Source organism: Eleginops maclovinus, chromosome 1 (assembly GCF_036324505.1).
Source record: "Eleginops maclovinus isolate JMC-PN-2008 ecotype Puerto Natales chromosome 1, JC_Emac_rtc_rv5, whole genome shotgun sequence".
Taxonomy (NCBI): Eukaryota; Metazoa; Chordata; class Actinopteri; order Perciformes; family Eleginopidae; genus Eleginops; species Eleginops maclovinus.
The window spans coordinates 5,370,445-5,393,517 of NC_086349.1; the positions used below are offsets into that span (position 1 = coordinate 5,370,445).

Below are 23,073 nucleotides of genomic sequence, written 5' to 3' on the forward strand. Positions count from 1 at the left end.
GCTTCTCTCCATCACAGCCAAATATAAATAAGTGGTGCTTCCTGAATGTATGGTGATATGATAACAAATGTGCCTAAATAAAGGGGGTGGGTCAACCCATTGGCTTATCTTACCATCTGTCCCCTACTATGCGGTTTTAAAAAACATATTTTCAACAAGAAGGAACCCTTAATCGTCCCACAGAGGGGAAATTGACATTCTGCATTTGACCCATCCTAGTTCTAGGCGCAGTCGGCTTCCATATGTACGCTGTCTGGGGAGCAGTGTAGGACTTCGCCACCACCATGCTATACTGTGACTTTTTTTTGCAAAATCGACAGACTGCACTACACCGTTTTGTTTTCGTGCATATTTTCAACATGCTATACTCCAGTATGTGTGTATGTATGACATAGTATAGTATGTCCAGAGTATTCAAAAAACCACAAAGTATGGTGTGTCGAAACACATAGTATAGTATGTCAAAATGTTATATAACATTACATTGTATAGTTAATTGAAAACATTAGAAATATAAACAACAAAAACATGTTTTCATGCTGTGATTTTTTTACCAAAGTATACTGAGTCGTTTTTTTCCTCATATTTTAGATTTACCATACTATATATTTTATTTCAACATACATACATACTTTGTCTTTTTTTAAATATAATTTCGACATATAATACAGATTTTTTTTAAACACTTGTGTTTTTTTTCTTAGACATACTGTCATGCTGTTAAATACAGTATGTTTTTATCCAATTTACCTCAACCCTTACTTCAAAATATGCTTTTGTTTAAAATAAAAAGATAGCAAAGGTCAATAAAACCAAAAAGCAATAACTCAAGGATCCAACACATTCACGCAAACAGTTTTTTGGTTGTGTGCATTTTCAATACTTTTGGTGTGCTAAAATTGGATGGAATCCTGGTGGTTTTATTGTTAGTGCTTTCAACTGAAGTAAGAAAACATTTGTTTTTGGTTGACTTGGGTGATGCTACAAAAGTGACACTATAATTCATTACACTGTTGGTTTTTATTAAAATACAACTGTTAATCCCCACAAAATCACAAACACTTCTGGATTCCACACTTCCACACATAATACATAACATACTGTGGCTGTGGAAGCTCAGGTGACAGTAAACACAGCATTGTTAGAAAATAAAGGGATTTTAAAAGCCCCTAAAGTCATAATGTGGCAGTGTCAACTATGATGCACAGTACAACGTTACGAAAGCAAAAATGAAAATGAAATGCCTGACTTTTTACACAGATGACATAATTCGGTTTTCAAGGCAACCTTAGACTACTATTAAACGAATAGTTTGGCATGTTTACAATCAGGTATTTTTTCCACAAGTTTCAAAGTCTTTTATCAGGGGGAATAGTTTTACATTTTGGGAAATGTTTCAATAAAGACCCCTAACTTCGCTCTCTATTTATCTTTTCATTTAAGTCCAAGCAAATAAATGAATAAAAACATTTCCCAGTTTGCTTTAAATAACCATAATAATAGTCACTTAAAATACTTCATTATCAATAATTCAAATAACATTTCTGAATACTTGTCCATTACGCCACAGAATAGGATGTCACTTAGTCAGGCATTACACCAACGCAAATAATTAAGACAAACTGACAATGACAATTTAGAATAATGATAAGAATTTCATATAAATAGTCCATCCCTACAGATGAAGACACACGTATGTGCTGGAACAACACACCCTTAGCTGTGGACTAATTCTCACTATCACAGTTAAAACACAGATTCCAATAAGCTTGAGTGAATTAAGTGTTCTTCAAATTGTACGTATCTTTATTTAATTATCTTTTAGTGTAGAAGTGTGCAACAGTGACACTATTAGCTTTTATTAACGCACCATTAACACTGAAATACCTCACATAAAAGATACAGCTAAGATTTGAGTGATTATGCCGTTTGCCTCTACAATAGGTATTACCAGTAACAACAAACAGCAAACGAGTCATGTGTGACTTCACACGTGCGTTTACAGAAGTTTTTCTCTCTGTTACTTATAGAAAAGAGTCTACTCTAAACTATAATGTTTAAATACTGTGAGTTTTTTGTCCATACTCATCGTAATTGTTAATGTGTGTTCAGACATAATTTTGAGACATTGAGTTGAAAGTGTCCTAACATGACCCAATACATGATCACATTCCCATGGCTTTATGAATTTGCTTCATATATGTGTAGAGATGAGAATACACATACAAATAAATTGGAGTTAGGGTTAAGTTGAGGTCTGAATTTTAGATACAGCGGTTCAATTTCAGTGAATGACACAAGGCCTTTGCTTTCTCTCTGAACATTCCTTTGGGAGTAACTTGTGCATGTAAATCCATTCGTCGCTGTAATGATGAGGTTTTATGGTTACGACAACATCATAATGAACAGTAAGGCGTAATGGACCCTCCATTAAAGGGACTGTTAGCATCAAGCGAGTACCCAAGATCCTCTACAGATAAACAGTAAACACATTCAGTCAATGTGGGTGGACGGATGAAAACAACTTGGTCAAATCAATGCTGTCACTTGCTAAACAAATAAAGATAGCTATTTAAGTGGCTAAGAGTGACATTAAAATCATTGTGTTGGCCTTTGTTCTTAAACTAAAATGGATACGAACATTAAGAGAATAGATTCCAGATACCGCAGTTCCAGAAAGATTAGGTAGATGGCAGTCTCTGCCTTTTTTTGGTTGTAGTTATTGTTTGTTAATGTTACACCTTGAACTTTAAACACTTCTTATTTGAAAGACTGTTTCTTTGTTTACTCTACTGGGGATTTGAGTTAAAGTTGTGTTACTTTCACAGGGCACAAATACATCTTTCCCTTTCCTGCATAGTATTTTTGTTACTTGAAGTGAAATTGACTTCTACCAGGGATGTTTTAGGATGTCTTTACCCAAATACTTATTAGCAACCCTAGCCCTTACTTAACAAATTCCTCAAAAACTCAAGCTGTTGATTGTTATTTTATTTTTTCTCTCCTGGTAAAGTTAGATAATAAGGTTGTACTAAATCGGTCACGTATCATTTTTTAAAGTAATGTATATCATCTCGTGCTGATTTTCTACAAACACCAGTTTCCATATATTAGATTTGTTTAAGGGGAATCTGCTATGTCCTGATTAGCATCATGACTCTTGGTATAATTCTTTCTGTTTGACTCTGTTACGCTATCTCAAAACTGAATTTGCAGAAAATGTAAAGTAAAGTGAAATATATTATTATTACTGTGTTATATTTAGGTGACTGTTAAGGTCTGTCCCTTTTGGATAAACATTGATTCAATTCCAGTTACATCAAACTCCACAACCTCTAGCATTAATGCATACAGTAGTACATTCCACCCACACAAGTCTGTTTGATCTATCCACATACAAACAAATGTCCACAAATGAACCATTTTTTTCAGTGTTGCTGCTGCGATGTAAAGTTGCTTGATATTTCTCTGAAGTCCGAGAATGACATTAAGTTAATGCGAGAAAAACTGAAAGACAGATAGAGAGGAATGATAGCAAAATAAAGTTTGACATACTGACAGGCGGAGGATTTAAACTTTAAAGGCTTTAGCCCTTAAATACAATTGTTAGATGTGCAGTCTTTCCATCCTTTTAAAGGTTTGATCTTGTGACAAGACAGATTCCTCAGTTTGGATTGTCCCGGTGATAACCATTGAAGAATGCTTTATTGTCCAATCCAAGCATTTCTGTGTAACAAAACAGGTGAAACAAGACAGTGGCTGGGAAAGAGTTCATGAGTGAAAGGGAAAACCTTCAGAGTCCCAGGCTCTGAACCAGCGAGACGCTGTGGAAGCACAGGGCCAGAAAGCCGGTGCCTAGCAGGTCCCCCACGGCAGTCAGGTAGGGGATAGAGAAGTTGTCAGGGTCCAGACTCCTTCTCCACATCACACGGACGATGAGATCGGCTAAGTAAAGGAGGATGGCCACCTAGAGGGGGAAGATAACTGAACTGAATAGGCTGCAATAAGAGGAAACAACGACAACACTTGGAAATAATCATGGAAAGTGGAATTAGGGAGATTATCCTCAAAACGATTAGTTTTTATGAATGAAAAAAAATGCATTTTTCTTGGATTCATCAACAGTGAACAACAAATCCAAAAGGGTCACACAATTCGTGGTGTAATCCAAGTCTCTACTTTTAAAACATGAATTTTGGCTAACGCCTTACACTAAGGACCACACACCATAAGTCTCACAGATCATACAGGCGAGCTCCGGGCTCGGACAACTAAATATAAATGGAGGAATGGATAAAGTTGTTGTTTAACACAACCCCCATTTCCTTCAGTTTATCAAGAATGTTCTCATTTTCGTATTGAGGCATGCAAAAAATAAGTTTTCTCAAAGAATTCAAGGTAACATGGAGTGAGTTTTGATATAAAATGGTCATTTTGCAGGTCAAGTACTGATATAAAGCTGCAACTTCCAGGGTTTTGACAGACTTTGTCAGACCAAACCAACCTAAATGGCGCCAACAATTAAACTGTATTATAACCACATCTGTGAAATTATATCCGGAGGAAAATGTCAACGTCTGGTGAGTGCTGCGAGTTACAGTTCAGGTTAGCATATACCGGTAGCCTAACTTCTAGCTAGCTTGGTAACCTCGAGGTAGGTGGGCGTGTTCCAGCAGCCAGGCTTCATTCGCCCCGCCCCAGTTTCACTCACAACCCAACCCTTTAACCATTTATGGATTATCCGGGAGCAGGCGGAGTCAGGCACTGACAAGATGGCGGCCATTTGAGCTTCATTTGAGCTCTTCAGAAACCTATGGGTGACGTCACTGAGGGTTTGTCCATTATTTTTACAGTCAATGCTTTTCGACCACGGTTAGTTCAGTTTATGTTGAATAACTGGACTAGTGCAATAAAAGTGTCTTTCTGTCTACACATGCAATTGTTTTCTGTAATATGTAATCCACTTGTGAATGACTGAAGCTTTATTGTGTCATAAAAACAACAATTTCTTATTGTTGAGGGAGCCCTTGCAATGCTAAATTCATGGTCGGCCTAAAAAAATACGTCATTGCTGCACCACTGAAGAACACAGAAAAAAAACTAGTCAGTTTACCTGCAGAAGAGCAGCACACAGATAGCAGATGGTGAAGGCCACACTGATAGGCGCCTCTTCTCCCTGCAGCAGAGAGATGGCGTAGAGGAAGACCAGGTGACCGGGGACAACCAGCATCAGAAGCACCCGCGCTGACCTGGAGTTCACCCCTGGCAGACACGGAGAAGAGTGAACTTTCTGTTAGTAGTTTTGATCATTTCTATGGATGGATTTTCCTTGTGGTTAACTCAGTTCAAATTGGAATACATCCTAGAACTCTGATTTGAAAATCTATCATGTCTTTAGAAAGTAACATTTTAACATCTTACTGCTTTTAACACCAGGAAGTTGCTGTTATTGTGAGGCATCCTGAGTAAGCACATTGGTTGGATCCCAAAGATGTAGAAAGGTGCAAAGTCAGGCATTCAGCATGGCAGCGTTACCTGAGGAGAAGAAGGTGATGCAGGGATTGGGCCAGTGCTGCCTCATCTTGTAGGGCAGCACCCCCGGGATGCTCCAGAAGTGCAGGTATGTTGAAATCCTGCTGGCTTGGATTGCCACCAAGTTACCTCCCACTCCTACACAGGCGAGGGAAACAGAGAAGACAGAATAAGTAGGGATGTGGGATACGGATAAGCATTAGGGCCACATGTGAAAACACTTTTGGAGATCTGACAAAAGTGTTTTTTTATTTTTAGTTGTTAGATTGAAGTCAGAATTATGATTAAGTATTTAAGTTATTGGAGAATAAATGATTTCATTATAATGGTTGCAAAATGTCCCACTACATATACAGGGATTGAGGCACTGAAAGCACCATGACTCCTGCAACACTTGCAAGAGCAATCTGCCCCTGTCTTAGGTCAGATTCACAAAATATATTGCACCAACGATATTACAGCCAAAACACAGCCATCATTTTTTAACTTTAGCTCAGTGTCATTTGAAACAATGTATGAGGCCTGGGTTGGACCCTTGTGTTTATTTGCCTAACACTAGTCACATCGCTATGTAACACTTGTGCTTCTATTGGCTAGCGCTCCGACACATTGTTGGTGATATGCTAGGTGTGGGGACATTTCTGATATAACTCTAAGTAGTTGACCAATCACAACAGAGCCACCCACCTAACCAATCAGAGCAGACTGGGCTCTGGTTTCAGACAGAGGGTGAAAAGAGGTGCTGCAGCACAGGCAGTATGAGAACAATAAAGAGCTTTTTGAACATTAAAGCATGGAGACATGTCCCAGTAGAGGCACAAAATACAGATATGAACCTGAACATAATAGAGCCCCTTTATTAATGCAAGTGTTGCTGAAATGTTAAATCTAGAGAATAACCAATAAATGGCAACAATGTTAATTCATCTCTCATTTTGATATTGAGCTGTTGCAATATTTAGCTTGAAAGAGCTTACCATTGATGACGGGCGTAAAGACGGCCATGCCTTTGAAGTTGGGATCACTCACTGTCTTGTCCAGAATAAGGCCTCCAAAACTGGGAATCACAAACACAGAAAGAATCAGAACCACATGCAGTCTCCTCCCAGCCTCATGTCAGAACAAACCCTTTTATTCAGATTAAGGTAACACTATTTTCAGATGTTTTATTAGCAGCTTAGAGTCCTGACCTGATCTACTACAAACAGCTCACATTAACCTGGATTATCATTTGAATGTATTTAATGACACACTGCTTGAAAAATAATTAATTAGGTTGCCTTAAATTCAGGAAGTTATTCAACCTTTAACTTGGAAAAAACATAGAGGTAGAGACTAGGGCTGAATAATTTGAAAAAAACTAAGTATTGTGACTATTTGACTGATATAGCAACTGGGATATGATTCACTATATAGAAGGGATTGCTCACATTGGAATCATAATTCTTATGACCATTCAAAGATATATTATGGTCTGATTTTATAGGATGATCTGTTCCTAACAATTATGTTTTGCTCAGCTCCATAGTATTTTTTTCAATATGCTTTTTCAACACACATTTACCCTTTAACAAATACTGTGCTTCACAGTGCATACACTCAAACACTGTAGGCTGGAAGTGAAATAAGATTACATTGAATTACATTTTAGATTGTTTTCATGTTATTCCCCGTTCTGGAATGTTTTTTGATTGCACAATTTTATCATACATCTTAGGACCTGTTTGTACTATACATTTTGTTAAGAACAACTCTGTATTAATTAAAGGTTAAATCAAATCTGGAAAAGTGAATACCTGCTAATGGACATGGCTACTAAAACAGGCTGCCAGCCTGAGCGCAGAACCTCGCTGATCTGTGGGCTCCGCTGCGCCAACACCACCCACAGGGGGATCAGAGCCAGGAAGAACACACACACCAGGGGAGACAGGTACCAAACATCTGTGGGACAGGAAGAGACACACTCAAACATCTGATGCTGTATATGTAGGTACAGCTCTGGAAACAATTAAGACCACTCCAAATGTTTCCTAAATCTCAATCTCTACATGTATGGCAGCCATTCCAGTGTCTGTTGAATTCCAACACAGAGAAATGTTCTCAGTAGTTTATAGAATACAATAAAACAATTTTAAAAATCATGTAACTCAAAGACATACCTATAAATAATAAAACAAGAGAAGACGATTTTTTGTTGATTACTTTTGATACTCTACAATGAATCAATTGAGATTGACATTGTTTTCATTACTTCCAGAGAAAAAAAAGTGAGGGAACATAGGGAGTCATAGATCAGAGCTGAGATTATTTCTTCACCTATATATTCATACAGTACGGTGCTGACGGTGGCCAGCAGGGACAGAGTGATTAAATCCCCCAGACTGGCAGCGATGGGGGTGGCCACGTTGTCTGGGTTGATCCCCACTTTCCTGGAGCCGATGATCACTCCTATCATCACCAGGCCTATAGGAGAGTGGAGAGTAAAGACAGAGAGAAGAGAGAAACAGAAAACAGGATGATGGAGAAGAAGCAATCACTTTGAAACAAGGTAATCAACACTGAATATATAAAGAAGAAATAATTCAGAGACATTTCAGAATTCAGAATATGTTTTGCAAACTGACACTTCATCAAGAAAGCTCAGCCAAAACTATTACAGATTAAATAGATTTATTATACTTCTAATACAAAACGAGAAAAAACTACCATAATTACTCACCTAAGGAAAGAGCAGCAACAAAGGCAGTGATGACGCTGCTGGCACAGAGAACAGCGGCCTGGTCCAGTTCAATCCCCCCTCGAGAAAAGGAGCCTAAACAAATGGCTGCCACTGCTGCCAGGAAGCCCACCACTGTCGCCTGAACCTGCAAAACAATGGCAAACATTATGTTATTATTAGGATTTAACAATGCATTCAACATACAGTGTAAAGACATGTTCACGAGGCTCTAAGAAATCTGTAGACAATCTGAAATTAGACCACCATATATACTTAAAAAACGTATTTCGGTGGTTAATTTAATTACTCTTTTTGCCTGGTGAACACGGTAAGTATGTGTATACAAAATTAGTATTAGACCACAGGGTACCACACGTACCTAAACAAAGTATTTCTAAGGTTTTTCTAAGGGATGTTACCTGTATCAGCGCCAGGTTGCTGCACACCATGGTCCATTGTTTATCAGGGTCGTCCATCTGGCCTGTGTTTGCCTACAAACACAAAGATACCATCAGTCATTATATGAGTATTAGTTTGGTACAGGCCCCCAGTGAGTATATTTGTAATATTCCATACGTACAAAATAATGTAGTTGCAATATGTATGTATGTTTTTTATAAAACGTGGGAAAATAAGAATGTTAACACCTGCAAAAGTGCTCTGCGTAATGGTTTATATTTGTTATGATGTATGTGTAGTGGCCGATTATCCTCAATACAATGTTCAAAGGACATTAAGCCTACAAGGCAATTTCGAGGGCTGACTCGCGTAACCTAAAAGGTCCAAATACCTTCATACCTGCGGCTGGTCAATAGCGGGCGCTAGGGCTAATAATGAATAATTAGCGCCTAAGGCAGTCTGTGTGTGGGAACACTTTGGGGTAACGTAACAGTATTTGATGAAGATGGCTGCTGATGCAAGTTCTTCTGGAGACTTCGATCCTTGTTTACAGAGTTTATAGTGTATAAACTCTGTCCAGGACAAGGTGTCTGGAAGTTTTGATTCCCATGAGGATATAAAAATACTGAACACCCAGTCCGTCTTACAGCAGTAGAGAGGCGAGCAGCAAGGGTCATCTCCAGGTTTCCTTTGAGTCCAACCAGCGCAGGCACCAGGATGAACACCTCCGTTATCACCTTAAACACCTCCCAGTGCTGAAACACACATTTGATATGACATTAGCACCTACAGAAGCATTGCACACAGATATAAATTCACTAAATGACAGTTTTATTGTAGAAATCTTGAAGTCATACTCGATGCAAACCTCAGTTTAGACAAACATGTACGTTTATTGGTTCAATCCAACATTTCCAATTCCCAATATCAGGGGAGGGGAGTGTGGGAGAGAAACTCCCCCTGGAGGGAACACAGAGATTTGAACCTTTGCAGATGTACATGCACAACAACCTTTATGACGGTGTTATTAAGTGCTATTAAGGGTGTTATTTGTTTGTATTTATTCATTTATTCAACAGGGACAATGCATATTAAACATTTCTGCAAATGTGCCAGAGTTAGCAGAGAAGCTACTTTTCATCTGTAGTCCCTGGACAAATTTCATTTTAAAATAAGATAAGATGTACCTTTCTTATTCCCCATGGGGAAATTCAAGCCTTTTAAACAAGTAACAACAAGTATTACGTGCTCCTCCCCTTTTTGTTCTCCTTCTCCTCACTGCAAAGGTGCACCTCATCATCTCCTGGCTCCGCCTTACTCAGGTGTCCCTGATCTCCCCTCGTCAAGGCATAAAAGGGAGGATGGAGGAGAAGGAGCTGTCTCCCTGACACTGCAGCAGGCAGTTGTTTCAAGACAGGATTTAGCATGCTTTCTTTTTGTTTATTCTTTTTAACCTGGAGGACATAGTAGCCCTGTCTTCGCGGCTTTATTTATTCGTTTTGTTTATTCATCTGCCTTTTAGTTTAGGGGAGAGTTCTTGGTCCTGCATTTTGTGGCAGGCTTCCTCTATCTTGTTTGTTCTTTGTGGCCAGTCCTCCAGACTTCTATCATTTTAAGTTTGTGTGCTTTGAAAAATGCTCAATAAAGTAACATTGTTGTTGCAACCTCGATCGGTTTGGCGTTTTAAATCTATGTTGCGGGTCTCAACGTGAGCCACAACTGTTGATTTAATGCTGTAACAAAGGGAAAACCACAAAATGCATAATAGGGCTAAAGGTGCTATAAATAAAGATCTACATTATTATAAAGAGAAACAGTCATTTACCTCTCTACGGTCGGAACCCCATGTCCGCTGTCTATTATTCATGAAGTTAAATAAGCACATCATGTATTCTAGTCTAACCCAGTAGCCTACTTTTGCTGTGTCTCTAAGCATCGGATGACGCTATGCCATACTGCAGAGGTTCAGTGAGTTTAGAAGAACAGTTCAGAGTATGCTTCATATTTTCTGAATACAACTCCACTTGGCAGTTCCGAGATGGTGTAGATCTTTAAATAGATGCACATATAAAAGAACAGCACGGCTGCCAAGAGCCGAGAGATGTGGAGCAGGGGCAGGGAGCGAGGGAATTACAGATGAGAGGAGGAACTGACGGAGGAAACGGAGGAATGAAAGGGGGAATATGAAGGAGAAAGTGTCCGATAAGCTGTTTTGTTATGAAAGCATTTCTCAGGGGAAAATGTCCTGGAAGCACATATAATATCAGTAATTCAGATACGAGTTTCATGAAGTAAGGACATATTTTGCTGAGAAGGCAATGACTGCAATAAGCAACCCGGAGACACTCTTGAATATTTAGTATTTAAACAAAGTTCCAGGAAGAACAACAATCTAGACATGACTCATTAAATATTGCAACGCTTTTTTTCTGGCCAGCAAACAGCTGCGCACGCTACAACCTAAAGTCCATCCATCATATTAACATATGTGTTCTTTTTGACAGAATTGGAAGATACAGGATTTCCCCATTCGATTTTGATATATAGCATAAAATAACGTTTGTGGCCAAAACACATTTATGACCCTTACACGTTTTTTCAGCAGGATAATCTTCATATATCAACACCACACGCAGAAATAAAAAGCTAATGTAATGCTATAAACAAACAGTTGCGTGGGTGCACGTCACCAGACTAAAGACAGCTAATGTTTAGCTTCATGACAAGTAGTGGTCTCATTTAGTCACTTGTGCGAATTGAAGCATCGGATATAAGTGGGGTATTTACTAGAGCTGAACGATTTTGGAAAATAATCGAATTGCGATTTTTATATTTTTTCAAGGTCCTCGTATGTATTTTTACGGAGCCCGCGAAGGGTCACGTTGGTAAATATTTTCATTGCGTTCCCTCGCAATAGTTTTGCGTTCCCTCGCAATAGTTTTGCGTTCCCTCGCAATAGTTTTGCGTTCCCTCGCAATGCTTTTTGCGTTCCCACGCAATAGTTTTGCGTTCCCTCGCAATACTTTTTGCGTTCCCTTGAATAGGGCTCTGTATTTCCAACCTCACAATAGGCTACACGGTTGATTTGGATTTCAGTCACCATGGATAACCTGGACTTTAAAAAATGATCACAAAAAGGTTTTGCGAGGGAACGCAAAAAGTATTGCGAGGGAACGCAATACTATTGCGAGGGAACGCAAAACTATTGCGAGGGAACGCAATAAAAATATTTACCAACATGACCCTTCGCGGGCTCCGTATATTTTTCAACAAACACAAGCAATAAATCAATCCTGATTACAATCGTGAACCTCGTGAGGTAGCAACAGTAGCGAGGCACGTTCTGCACAATACCTGACGTTGCGCAGCATCTTCCTTTTTAAAGCCAAAATAATTCCACACAACTGACGTGCCGCCCCTCTTTGGTACCAAACTTCCAGCCGTGCACTCTTTTGACGAGCCTGAGGCAACAAATTCAAGCGCAGCGTTGACTTCTTTCCCTGCCTGCTCGGCTTTGCTCGCAAGTCACGTGACCAGTCAAATCGCAGCCTTTGCGGTTGGAAAATTTCGTTTTGTCATATCGCGATATTATCGCAAATCCAATTAATCGTTCAGCCCTAGTATTTACTGACATGTTTTATGTCACAGGACAAAACTTGAAAATCTGGTCATCTTGTGTTAACCACAGACCTTATTTTAGGCCCTACAAACAAAAAAACATTGACTTTGAGAAGAGGGAACTGGAAGTGGTCTCTTCCGGGATGTTGGACCATTCTCTTTGGCAAGACCTGATAGACAGGGTAGTTTAATCTAAATAAAAAATAACAGAAAACAATGGAATATTTCTATTTTACATGTTTGGTTTTGGCAGCCTTTAAGAATCACTTAACAGCCGCTAGTTCAGAGTTTTAAGATAGAAAAACTACATCAAAAATACAGTGCTGATGGATGTGGATATGTGAGAAACCACGCTAAAATGACATGTTAATGGGAGCTTTTTGAATCATTTTTCTTTTTGGTTTGTTGTTCCTAAAACTGAGGAAGACCTAATCAAGGAAATGTTACAGCTATGCTAGTTAGCTAGGCCATGAATGCCAAGTCCAAGAATAAGTGAAAAAGCAGATATTTCTCAAATTGTTTTGACTTTAGCTACTTGAAAATTTGTCTATTGTGCACCCTGGCTCCACCTTTTTGGACTGTTTGTGAAACAGCCAATAAGAAGTAGAAATGGTGATGAGGACCAAGGCAGCGAAACAAGGACACGAAAGGAGGAAAAAGGAATAAAAGAAGAGTATAGTAAATGTGAGGGGTGTGTTTTGAGTGTTCTAGTGAGTGTGTCTATTTATACAATTTCTTCTCAGGACCAGGAGTGACAGGTCGGTTGTCACGTTGGGAGGCTATCTTGGGACATGGCCCACTTCTGCTGTAATGCCGCTGCTTGAGTGTGACAGGCAAAAAGCCAGGATACCCAAAAACTGTAATATTCTAGATCCCTCAGGAGAAAAAAAAAAAACGATATTTGTATTATTTTCACTTGTCATAATTACTGATATTAATCTGATGATGTATTTGAGTGATTAGAAAAGCACTATTTTAAATTAATGTAATATTTTAAAAATCATAAAAATACATTTAATTTATAAAGCGCTTTTCAAGGCAATCAAAGACTCTTTACAGGGTTAAAGTTAATTGAAAAAAAAAACCCCACGCACTTAAAATATACAAAACACAACAATATTACAGATTAAAAGCAATCCTGAGGAGGTGAGTTTTGATTTGTGAATTGAACATGGAGCTAATGGTGCAATTTGAAACGTATCACTGAAAGCGTACTAGTTATCAGTTAATATATTATAATTATAGCTTAAAGGGGCCCTATTAAGCTTCTTGGGTTTTTCACTTTCCTGTAGTGTGTTATATAGATTTTTTGGGCTGCCTGAAATGCCTCCATTTTCTTTACTTCCGTAAACTCTCACTTCTATCAGTTAGTGTTCCAACACATTGATCGTGATAGGCTAAGGGGTGGAACATCTCTCAGCGGTTCAGCAATGACAACAGATCCGGTCAGCTAATCAATCAGAGCAGACCGGGCTCTGGTTTCAGACAGAGGGTGAAAACAGGTGCTGCATATCCACATTACTATACCCTTTCTCTTTCACATCTGATCTCCCATTCTCTAACCCTTGCAATAAATTACCTATCCACTTTTGTTCCAAGGCGTTCCTCTCTTCCCGACAGCAAATTCTTATTGGGAAGTCTCAGAAAGGTGTGTGTCACACAGGGCTCCATCTGTTGAACAGCACCATTGAAGGGAAGAGGAAACTACTGCATGTCGTAGCTGGTTCTATCCTGCTGCATACATTAATCAATCTGTTCCCCTTACCACTTCAATTATTCCAAAGTGATTCTGTCCATCAATTATTTTTCATAACTTTGCTCACAAACCTAAGGCATTAGGTTTGTGAGCAAAGAGTTTGTGAGATTCAATAAAAGGACAATGTCGGTCTGACCCTAATTTATACACAAGAATATGAAAAACGGTGCCAGCTGAGACCATTCATACCCGAGTAGCAGGAAAAATCAATCTCTGCCTCTCACACTGCTGTGTATCCATTATTGCCACATGGAAGACCCATTCAACTGCCTACAGCTGTCGGTATATATGAGCATCTGCCCAGATTAATAATTTATCCATGCCACTATGTTAAACTGTCTGTGTAAAGTCAACCATTCCCACATCTATCCATAGGGCTGGGCAGGTCCATGTTGAACCTCATTGTTTTAAAAACTACCAACCAAATTTAGCTCACAGTACCAAGGTGTATTAAAAACAATCAAGAACCAGAACAATTCCATAAAAAACAATTCTACTTCTCTAGTTGGACTTAAACTGACTCCAATGTAATTTTTCATGTGGTACAATTAACTTGGGTTTTTCCCGAATCACACAAGCTTGGGTTTTTGTCTGGTAATAGATGTGTGACTGCATTAAACATCTGGAAACTTTTGGTTAATAAAAAAAATTACTTTTCAGAAAACTGTTAAAGAAGGTATACAAGTTACTGTTTTGATATCAGCACATATATCAGAACATTTCAGATAGAACACAACCCTATTCAACCACCCATGAACCAATCTCCAAGAAAAGTGTTCATACTTGTATAAGGTCCATAACAATGCCAGCGGAGACCAATCCCAGCCCTGACACCAGGTACGGCACTATAACCTGGGCAGCAATGAGCCAGGAACTCTCCGGTAGGAAACCATATTCTGATCGAGTCAACTTCCATGTCACTCCACGTAACTTCCTGCCCTGGTAGCATAGCTCCACCTCCAGACGAGTCACCACCATGATGGAAGAGGGGGCTACTTGAGTACTTAGATCAACGTATAGTTATCCCATGGTAAGATGTATTGCAGTCCAAGCGGGGGAAGGAAGAAATCTGCTTCTGATGCGTCCAAATTCCAAAGAAGTGAGGAGAGTGAACGGGGAACCACTTGATGTTGCTGTCCTTGGTTCATAAAGTGCAAGGGCAAATGTTTGAAGAGCAAAGACACTGGATTTGTGAATGCATGGTTGATCCACTCTTAAAGGATTATAAAGAAATTACAGGCTTTACTTCAATCGTTCTTGACAATGAAGAGTAAAGCTATCAGCATATATAAATCCTTTTTACCTCAGAGGAAAATTAATTTAAGCTTCAAATCTTCAGAAGTGAAAATCAGGTGTAAGAAGTAAGAGATTGCCACCCATCTGTTCTGATTAATGATCGTATTAATATAGAGGCGTTCATTTCCACATGAGGGCAATAGAGCGTGGCCTCTTTAGCCCAGTGGTGACTCAGCCAGGATGATGTATCCATTTGTCACCACGACACAATCATTAAAACCTATGCCGTCTTTCACAATGTTTGTCTACTAGCACAGATGATCCATAAGTCCTTGTATTTATAGTTTAAGGTTAGTAAGATTACTTTGACATTGTCTAAGGTTAAAGAGTATAAGTCTGATGAAGAGTCATGACAAAATCCAGTTTCTCCAATGTACCAAAGAATCAGTTTGATGTAGCTCAAAGTCCGTCCAATGGAGTTTAGTGTCTGATGGATAGAGTCCTCAATCCATTGACCCAGTCTGATCAGCTTGACCACTGTGAAGGCACATCTTTATCCACAAAAGATGATAGTACTACTCGCCGGGACACCTGAATGATTGACAGAGGCAAGAAGATAGTCCGAGAGGTCTTGAGAGTTACGGAGTCCTTTTTGTTTTTTTTCTATCCAGATCATCTGTTCTGGCAAGCTCAGGACGAAGAGGAAAACAAGAAAGAGCTCCGTAATGTCAAAAAGAGATACAAGAGGTCCGCTGACAAGATGCGGCAGTAGGCTTCTGGCAGTCTGAAGTGCTTCTTTCCTCCTGTCAGCGTCAGGGTAGTCCTGCTTCCTCCGCTCTGCTGTGACGTTTATAGCTGACTGCACTGCCCGACATGCAAACTCATGAGGGAAACAACCGGCTTACCGCCTCCCCTCTCCCTCCTTTTTCTTGCTGCGTGCCTTGCTCTCACCCTACCTCCCCTTTTCCATCCCTCTACCAACGTCGGCCGGTTGCGCTGCATTACTCCCTCTCTCATCCCTCTTTTTGAATCTCTCTCTCCACATCGTGACTCATTGATTCTCTCGGTCATTTCAATCCATCTATAGCTCGTGTTCACCTGCTTTATTTGCATGTTTGTTCTGTGATCCATTTACAGAGCCAGGTACTGTATCTCCTTGATCTGCAACATAACATGTGAGATTGCACAAACACATACTTTAATATTTTAATGTGTGGCTAAAACATCACCCTGCTTTCAAAAAGCTTCTCTTGAATAAAATATTGATTTCAGAGCACTTTTCAGGTCACAAGCATCCACGAAACACTTTCATGCAGACGTGCAGCTATAATGCAGTCAGTTTCTGATTTGCATGGCAATCATGTTTAGTTTTTCTTATCATAATCTAGTAAATAATTAGATTCTTCCATTTAACTAGAAAAGGACTATTGGAAATTATTTGATTTACATTTTTATTTTAAGGAATCAAACTAGAATAAATAATTTATTTATCTACCTCTAAATTGGTGCATCATAGAACCAATGTAGTAGTAATTTGGTCATACACCTTCAAGTATTGGGATTAGTTTAAAATGTATCTAAGCAGAAGAGACCCAGACCTGAGTGGTGCAGTAATGAGTCGTGAAACTCAGAAATGACTCAGCGTTTTACCATTTACCATACCATTCCTCACAAAGTCAATGGTTTTTTGTTGTGCTTAGACACCTGAAATCAGTTATTTGGTGATACAAGCTGAAGAGATGTTTCCCTTTTGTTCTTCGACATAAAATATCTCAGTGAATAGACCACTTGTGAATGTCCAACGCTTCTTTGTGTGATAAAAATGTTGGTTGTTAGTAGGTGATTGAAAGAAACTACTAAACATCCCCACACCAACACGGGTCCGCCTTTAGCTCAGCATCAGTAATGCGCAGACTTGGACCATAATGTAGTTTTTTTATAGCCTAACACTAGCATTTTATTGCTGCCGATTGCATTTACACTTCAAATATCAGAAAGTGGTGTTAATATGTGGAGATTATTCTGCTGAAAAAAAATGCGTAATACATTATAGTATAAACCAAAGAGCTTGAAATCAAATGGGAAATCACATTGATTTTTTTCTAGGAACCCCTTGTGATGCTCACTTCCAGGTCAGCCTACATAAATACAACATTACCTGACCACTCTATGACTTTTAGTTTAGTACCCTATGGGTCAAAAGGTAGGATCCAACATTTTCCATTATCCATCTCAAGAACCAAGACATTATACTACCTAGTACAACTCAAGATTGGTGAACTTTACACCACAAACAAGCAGTCAATACATTCAAGATCTTGGATGAATCAGTCAGATGAAACATTACATGTCATTTGTTTTATCCAAAGCGAATTACATACATTGATTGTAAAGGCAATAACCTCAGGAACAATTTAGGGTGAAGTATCTGGCCAGGGAGACAATGATATGCTGACTGCAGTGGGACACGAACCGTGCTCTCCCCTGATGCAAAGATCCGGAGATCAGTGCATCACCCTGCACCACAGCCTGAAGTAAGCTGCCATTACTGCAGTTGCACCTCCTTTTCAAACCTGGGCAATGACAGTCATGCATGAAAGGATATCACTGATTAAATGGTTTTATCAGGATATCTTCCCCGAAGGTCGTGTAGAACTTCTTGCATGATGAAAATATGATCATTGAGACACATAACACACAAAATGCCTCTGCCTCAAAATGTCATTTTTCGGCTTATTTCCTACTCTTTTGAATCGTTTCTACTTTGATGCAATTGTTATGTTATGTTTATTTTCACAACAATGCAAGCAAACATAGATCATTACATATTTAGAATCAAGCAAGTTTTTCTAGGATTGGACAGAACTTTCCTAGCAAGCCTTTAGCAGATTTAGCATTTAAACGTCCCATTGTCATGGTCATTCCATTATCCATGGATTCAACTGCTGCATGTTTTTTTTCCTCACCTACACAGTTCTACTTTTTTCACTTGAATGCAATACATTAATCATAATCCTTGCCCACCCACACTCTTGGTCTCTTTTAACCCTAACCCCCTTTAGCTTCTGGGATGCTAACCAACCATGGATACATTACAGATAATTAATTAACCTATAGAACTACATTTTGGAGAAGACATCATGGGTGCATTATGTGTTAAGTAGTTCAGGAACAAGAAATGTAAGGCTCCAGTGTCCATTGGAAGTAATGTTATGGAGGCGTCTTTGGATCATTGTGTAATGTGAGCCATATCTTGGAAAACGATGGAAGAACATGGATGGTTAAAACTGAAAAAGCCTGTTGGCGTTCACATGATGTAGGATGTAACATGTGGGATACAAGTTGAATAGTCTATGACAACACAAAGTGCTTATTTGGACCAGATCCAGGCCCACTACAGGCTACAATAATAATCATAAGTGCTGATTGTGAGGTGCTCTAGTCTTTATCTCCTTTCCATTTAGATAGGCTTCTCTCCATGTCCTTCTATGTCCCCTGTGCTTTGAGACACAGCACTCAGCCAAAACTCATTACTAATTGTCCTCCATCAGACACAAGAGGGTAACAGATACTATAGAGGAAAGAGTGGAAGAAATACTGATGAGCAATAGATGGAGTGAAGGGAATACGCCATGTGAGGATAGATAAGTGTCCATTAGTGGAGGGAGAAAGAAGTGTTAGTTTAGTATAAAGTAGACAGCGGTGTGTCTGATCTCACTAAGCACAGCTGGCTGCAGAAAATAAACCAAGGACAAACAAATAAAGAAATGTATGGGTGGCATAAAACAAAGAACAATGAATAACTTTACTAGAAGCCAATTTAATGTGTTTATCTAAATGACCAATTTTAAAATCATTATACCGGTTACATCACTATCACATGCACTACAACGATGCCTTTATTACATATATTACACAGCATTGGATATGGCAAAACTGTCCTCAGTAAAGAAAAGAAATAGAGTACAAGAGAAGGAAAGAGGTTAAAAGACAAAGCGCTTGAAGTCATAGAAATCAACAGAAAACAGGCATGTGTGTACGGCCATTTAATTATTATTTCTTATAAAACCTAAAATAAGGGCTGGTTTCAAGCTTGCCTAGAACATCATCATTGGTCCTAGATTTGATGGTCTTTTATTGTATTTTATTTAAATACTTTATTTGTATTTCAAATTGTAACTTTTAATTAAATTTGTTCAATTTGATTTGATCTTTTTACATTTCTTGACATGTGTGCATCTGTAAGCCCCTCAGACCAAATAAGTTTTGTGATATTTGGCTATAAAACAAATTTGATTTGATTTGAAAATGTGCTTTTACTCTTTTACCGTTGTGTAAAAAAAGGGATATTGAGCAACCAGTCTTGTCAAAATTGAGTGGACTATACTTTACATTTTTAGTTGCAAATCATTTAAATATTTGTGTTTTACTAGAAATTGTGCTGGTATTTGTATGTTATATATGTGTACTTTAAACGTAGTCTTTATAAATATAATTGTTATATTAGCCTAATTGTCGGATAAACAATATATAAAGGTTTTTTTGTTTGCTGAATTTTATGCATGGTAATATAAATAATAATAATAATAATGATAATAATAATAATAATAATAATAATAATAATAATAATAATAATAATAATAAATACAAACAAATAAATAATAAAAATAAAACATCCATCTAAAATGAAATTTAAAAATGTAAAATCTCCAGCTGTCACCATAATTGTGTTCTGCTCACACTGTCAGTTCACTGTTTCTTGCACTCACCTGTACATAGTCCAGCACCTGGCCAGCCATCACCATGCCCATCCCGGCCAGCAGGTAGGGAAAAAGCACCTGAAGGCACACAGCGATGGAGGACTCATCTTCCATTTTAGCCACCGACACTTTGGGCTTCTCTTCCGCTGCCTTTTTAGAAGGAAGTGGGGCCACTGGGGGTAAGAGGAGATCATCCTGCTCATCTATGGAGCCCACCACACCAGGACTTGCGCTTGGGCTCTTCCCCTTGGAGCGAGACTTTTTGTTCTTTTTCCTCTGGCGGGTCTGTTGTGGTGGTTTGTCCACCCCGGGCATGATGGCGGTGGTGGCTGTGAAGACTGGGGTGGTGTTGGATTAAACTGGGGATAGAGAATAAAAATGTGGTTAATTGGTGGGGACATCTGGTATGTCAGGTTTTGTTTTATCCCATTTGTACCCGCACATCTCGTCAGTATGGATCCTGTTAAAGTGCAGCAGAAGTAAAAAATAGCTTTATTTTAACTTTAGCCTTCAATGATTTAGACATTTTCATTTGTATTATTTATTTTATTTCCATTCACGTGGTAAAGTTCATTCAACTTTTCCTTATTCTACAATTATGTTCTTCTAGCTACTTGGCCGCAGGTAATATAAGTTTTACATATTGAAATTGAAAAAAATGTTATTCCCTAAATAAAGGGATGAATATCTTGTGTAATCATCTAAATACTTAATTATTATTATATATAAATATTGTTGTATACCTAAGTTAACCGTAATGTGTAACAAATTCAATAATATTTTATATCGTCATTTGCTAAAAAAGTACCTTGATTTTGAAAGCTAGCAATATTAAATTGTAAAAATATGTTGTTGCATGTACAAATTCCAAATAAAACATCTTACCTAAGTAAAAGTAAACAGTATCAGCATCAAAGTATACTTAAAGTACCAAAAGTGGAAAGTACTCTTTATCTGTAATATTATAATACCATATCAATATCACTGATTAATGACACATTAATGTGCTCAACAAAGCTGGTAAATGTGGAGCTTATTTTAATTATCCTTTAATGATATGTCAATGTTTTAATTGTTAGTAGATTTATATTTAGTTTTAGCTTGTAATCTAAATGTATGAAAAGCTGTCAGATAAATGAAGTGGGGTGAAGTATTAGCTTCCCAAATGTAGTGGAAGTATAGAGTAGCATAACATCTAAATACATGAAGAACAATTGTCTCAGATGTGTAATACTTGAGTACATGTAGCCTACTTCTTTACACTCCACTACTGGTATTCATAGCCTTGAAGCAGAACCTGTATAATGGCATTGATGGTGGCTTTATTTTGCATGCTACAGTAAGTACGTTTTTCTGTCAATGGATATAAAACCTTATAGTGTACGTGTATACCGCGAATTGTGTCTAACAGCAGCCCATTCAACACATGCATCTTTCTACGTGATGGTTCTGTTGATGAACCACTCCATGCAAACAAACAAAAACGCTAGATACCTTTAGGATCCTGCTGATAACGAACACTATACATGTGTATATACACAGTATCGACGAAAGTCTCTGGAAACACCCGAATATCTCCGCAGCTCCATTAGATGCGCGTCACAACAACAAAACGCCGATAAAAATTATTCTGTTGACATGCATGCCTCCACTACAGGCTGCCATGTCTGCGTACCATAATATCACTTCCCCGGTAACCGAGGTTACACTACTAGGCGCTTTCTGATTGGATAAACATTGGCTAGCCCCGCCCCCTTGTGACGAAAGTGAGCGTTACAGACATTTGGGAATAAATTGGGAAGAATTCCACATTTTTAATGAAGAAATAAGTTTCATGTCACTCTGAAGTGTCAGGACTTACATATAATAAACTCATAACACGAGGGGTCCTGACTTTTATTAAGTAATAGACCCCCAAAACAGGTGAATTGACAATTTAGGACAGAATTACAGCATGTCAAAAACAAGAGAAGAGAAAACTCGAGTAAAGTCAGCTACAACACTCCAAATTCTAATTTATAACTAAAGCTCCCTAAATGGTTGCTGAAATTGAAAAAAGACCTGTGGCAGGCATTCATAATTATGAAGACACATGCTCAGTTGCACACTCCCATTAACTCATGGTTTAAAAACACATTACTGCTGTTCATTGACTGTCAACAGCTGAAATAAGCCTTTAACAGACACAGATGACATATGTTTCTGAATTATTCTACATTTCGTCCTTACCTTTTGTCTCCAGAGCTTGTGAGGGTGTGTGTGCACAGCTAAAGTGAACGCGAGTGCCCAATAATAACTATGCTTGCTATGCTGTGTGTATGTGTTGGAGTGTAAATGTCTTGTCTATATTAAGGCGTGAGTGTATTTTCCGCTTTGGGTTTGCTCGTGCATTTTTCAACGTACGTTTGTGCATTAGGCTAACTGTGTGTGTGTGTGTGTGTGTGTGTGTGTGTGTGTGTGTGTGTGTGTGTGTGTGTGTGTGTGTGTGTGTGTGTGTGTGTGTGTGTGTGTGTGTGCATGTGTGTGTGTGTCTGTCTGTGTGTGTCTGTCTGTGTGTGTGAGGCATGCATCATGAGGCACGGTCTTGAATTTCATTGCATTGGCAGATAACGATATCCCCCTCCTGTTTCTTTCCATCTCTGGTCCACTGGTGACAGCAGCAGGCAAGGAACCACCATATATTTAAAAATAACAATAGAAAAATCAGTACCCATTCTTAACATCTGAACGTGTTAAAGCTATGTTTGCACTATTGCCACTATTTTATTCTTATAAGGAGTAGTATACAAAACTACTGCATTATATTATCAATTGTTTGGATATGTTTCTATTTAGCAGCCAGTTGAAATGATAAAATTATTCATTTCAATCATCATCATGTCTTTTGGATTCAAGGCATGTCTGATTTTGTCACCTGTTAGCATGTGCAACATGCTGTAAAAGAGCATGATGGTCTTCATACAGGCACTCACTGTAGCCTGTCATAGGACACCACTCTGTGCGCAGGCTCTGACATTCAGTGGGTAAGCCTGGGTGATGTTGTTAATACTTTT

At 38.6% G+C, this 23,073-nt stretch overlaps 1 protein-coding gene across 2 annotated transcripts; it reads right to left on the reverse strand.

Annotated features, from left to right (window-relative positions):
- Positions 1 to 1,005: 1,005 nt before the first annotated feature.
- On the reverse strand, positions 1,006 to 22,293 carry LOC134870435 (solute carrier family 41 member 1-like). 2 transcript variants are annotated; one of them, XM_063892609.1, is made up of 11 exons: positions 22,250 to 22,293; positions 20,030 to 20,379; positions 9,298 to 9,405; positions 8,671 to 8,742; positions 8,252 to 8,396; positions 7,849 to 7,995; positions 7,329 to 7,473; positions 6,510 to 6,589; positions 5,536 to 5,670; positions 5,114 to 5,262; positions 1,006 to 3,967 (listed from the first exon to the last, which is right to left on the reverse strand). In XM_063892609.1, the coding sequence occupies exons 2-11, from the start codon at positions 20,333 to 20,335 to the stop codon at positions 3,794 to 3,796; spliced, it is 1,461 nt and encodes a 486-aa protein (XP_063748679.1). In that variant the 5' UTR covers positions 20,336 to 20,379; positions 22,250 to 22,293; the 3' UTR covers positions 1,006 to 3,793. The 2 variants fall into 2 exon arrangements, with proteins under 2 accessions (XP_063748679.1, XP_063748672.1); XM_063892602.1 differs by lacking the exon at positions 22,250 to 22,293 and adding an exon at positions 21,515 to 21,702.
- Between the last annotated feature and the right edge of the window lie 780 nt (positions 22,294 to 23,073).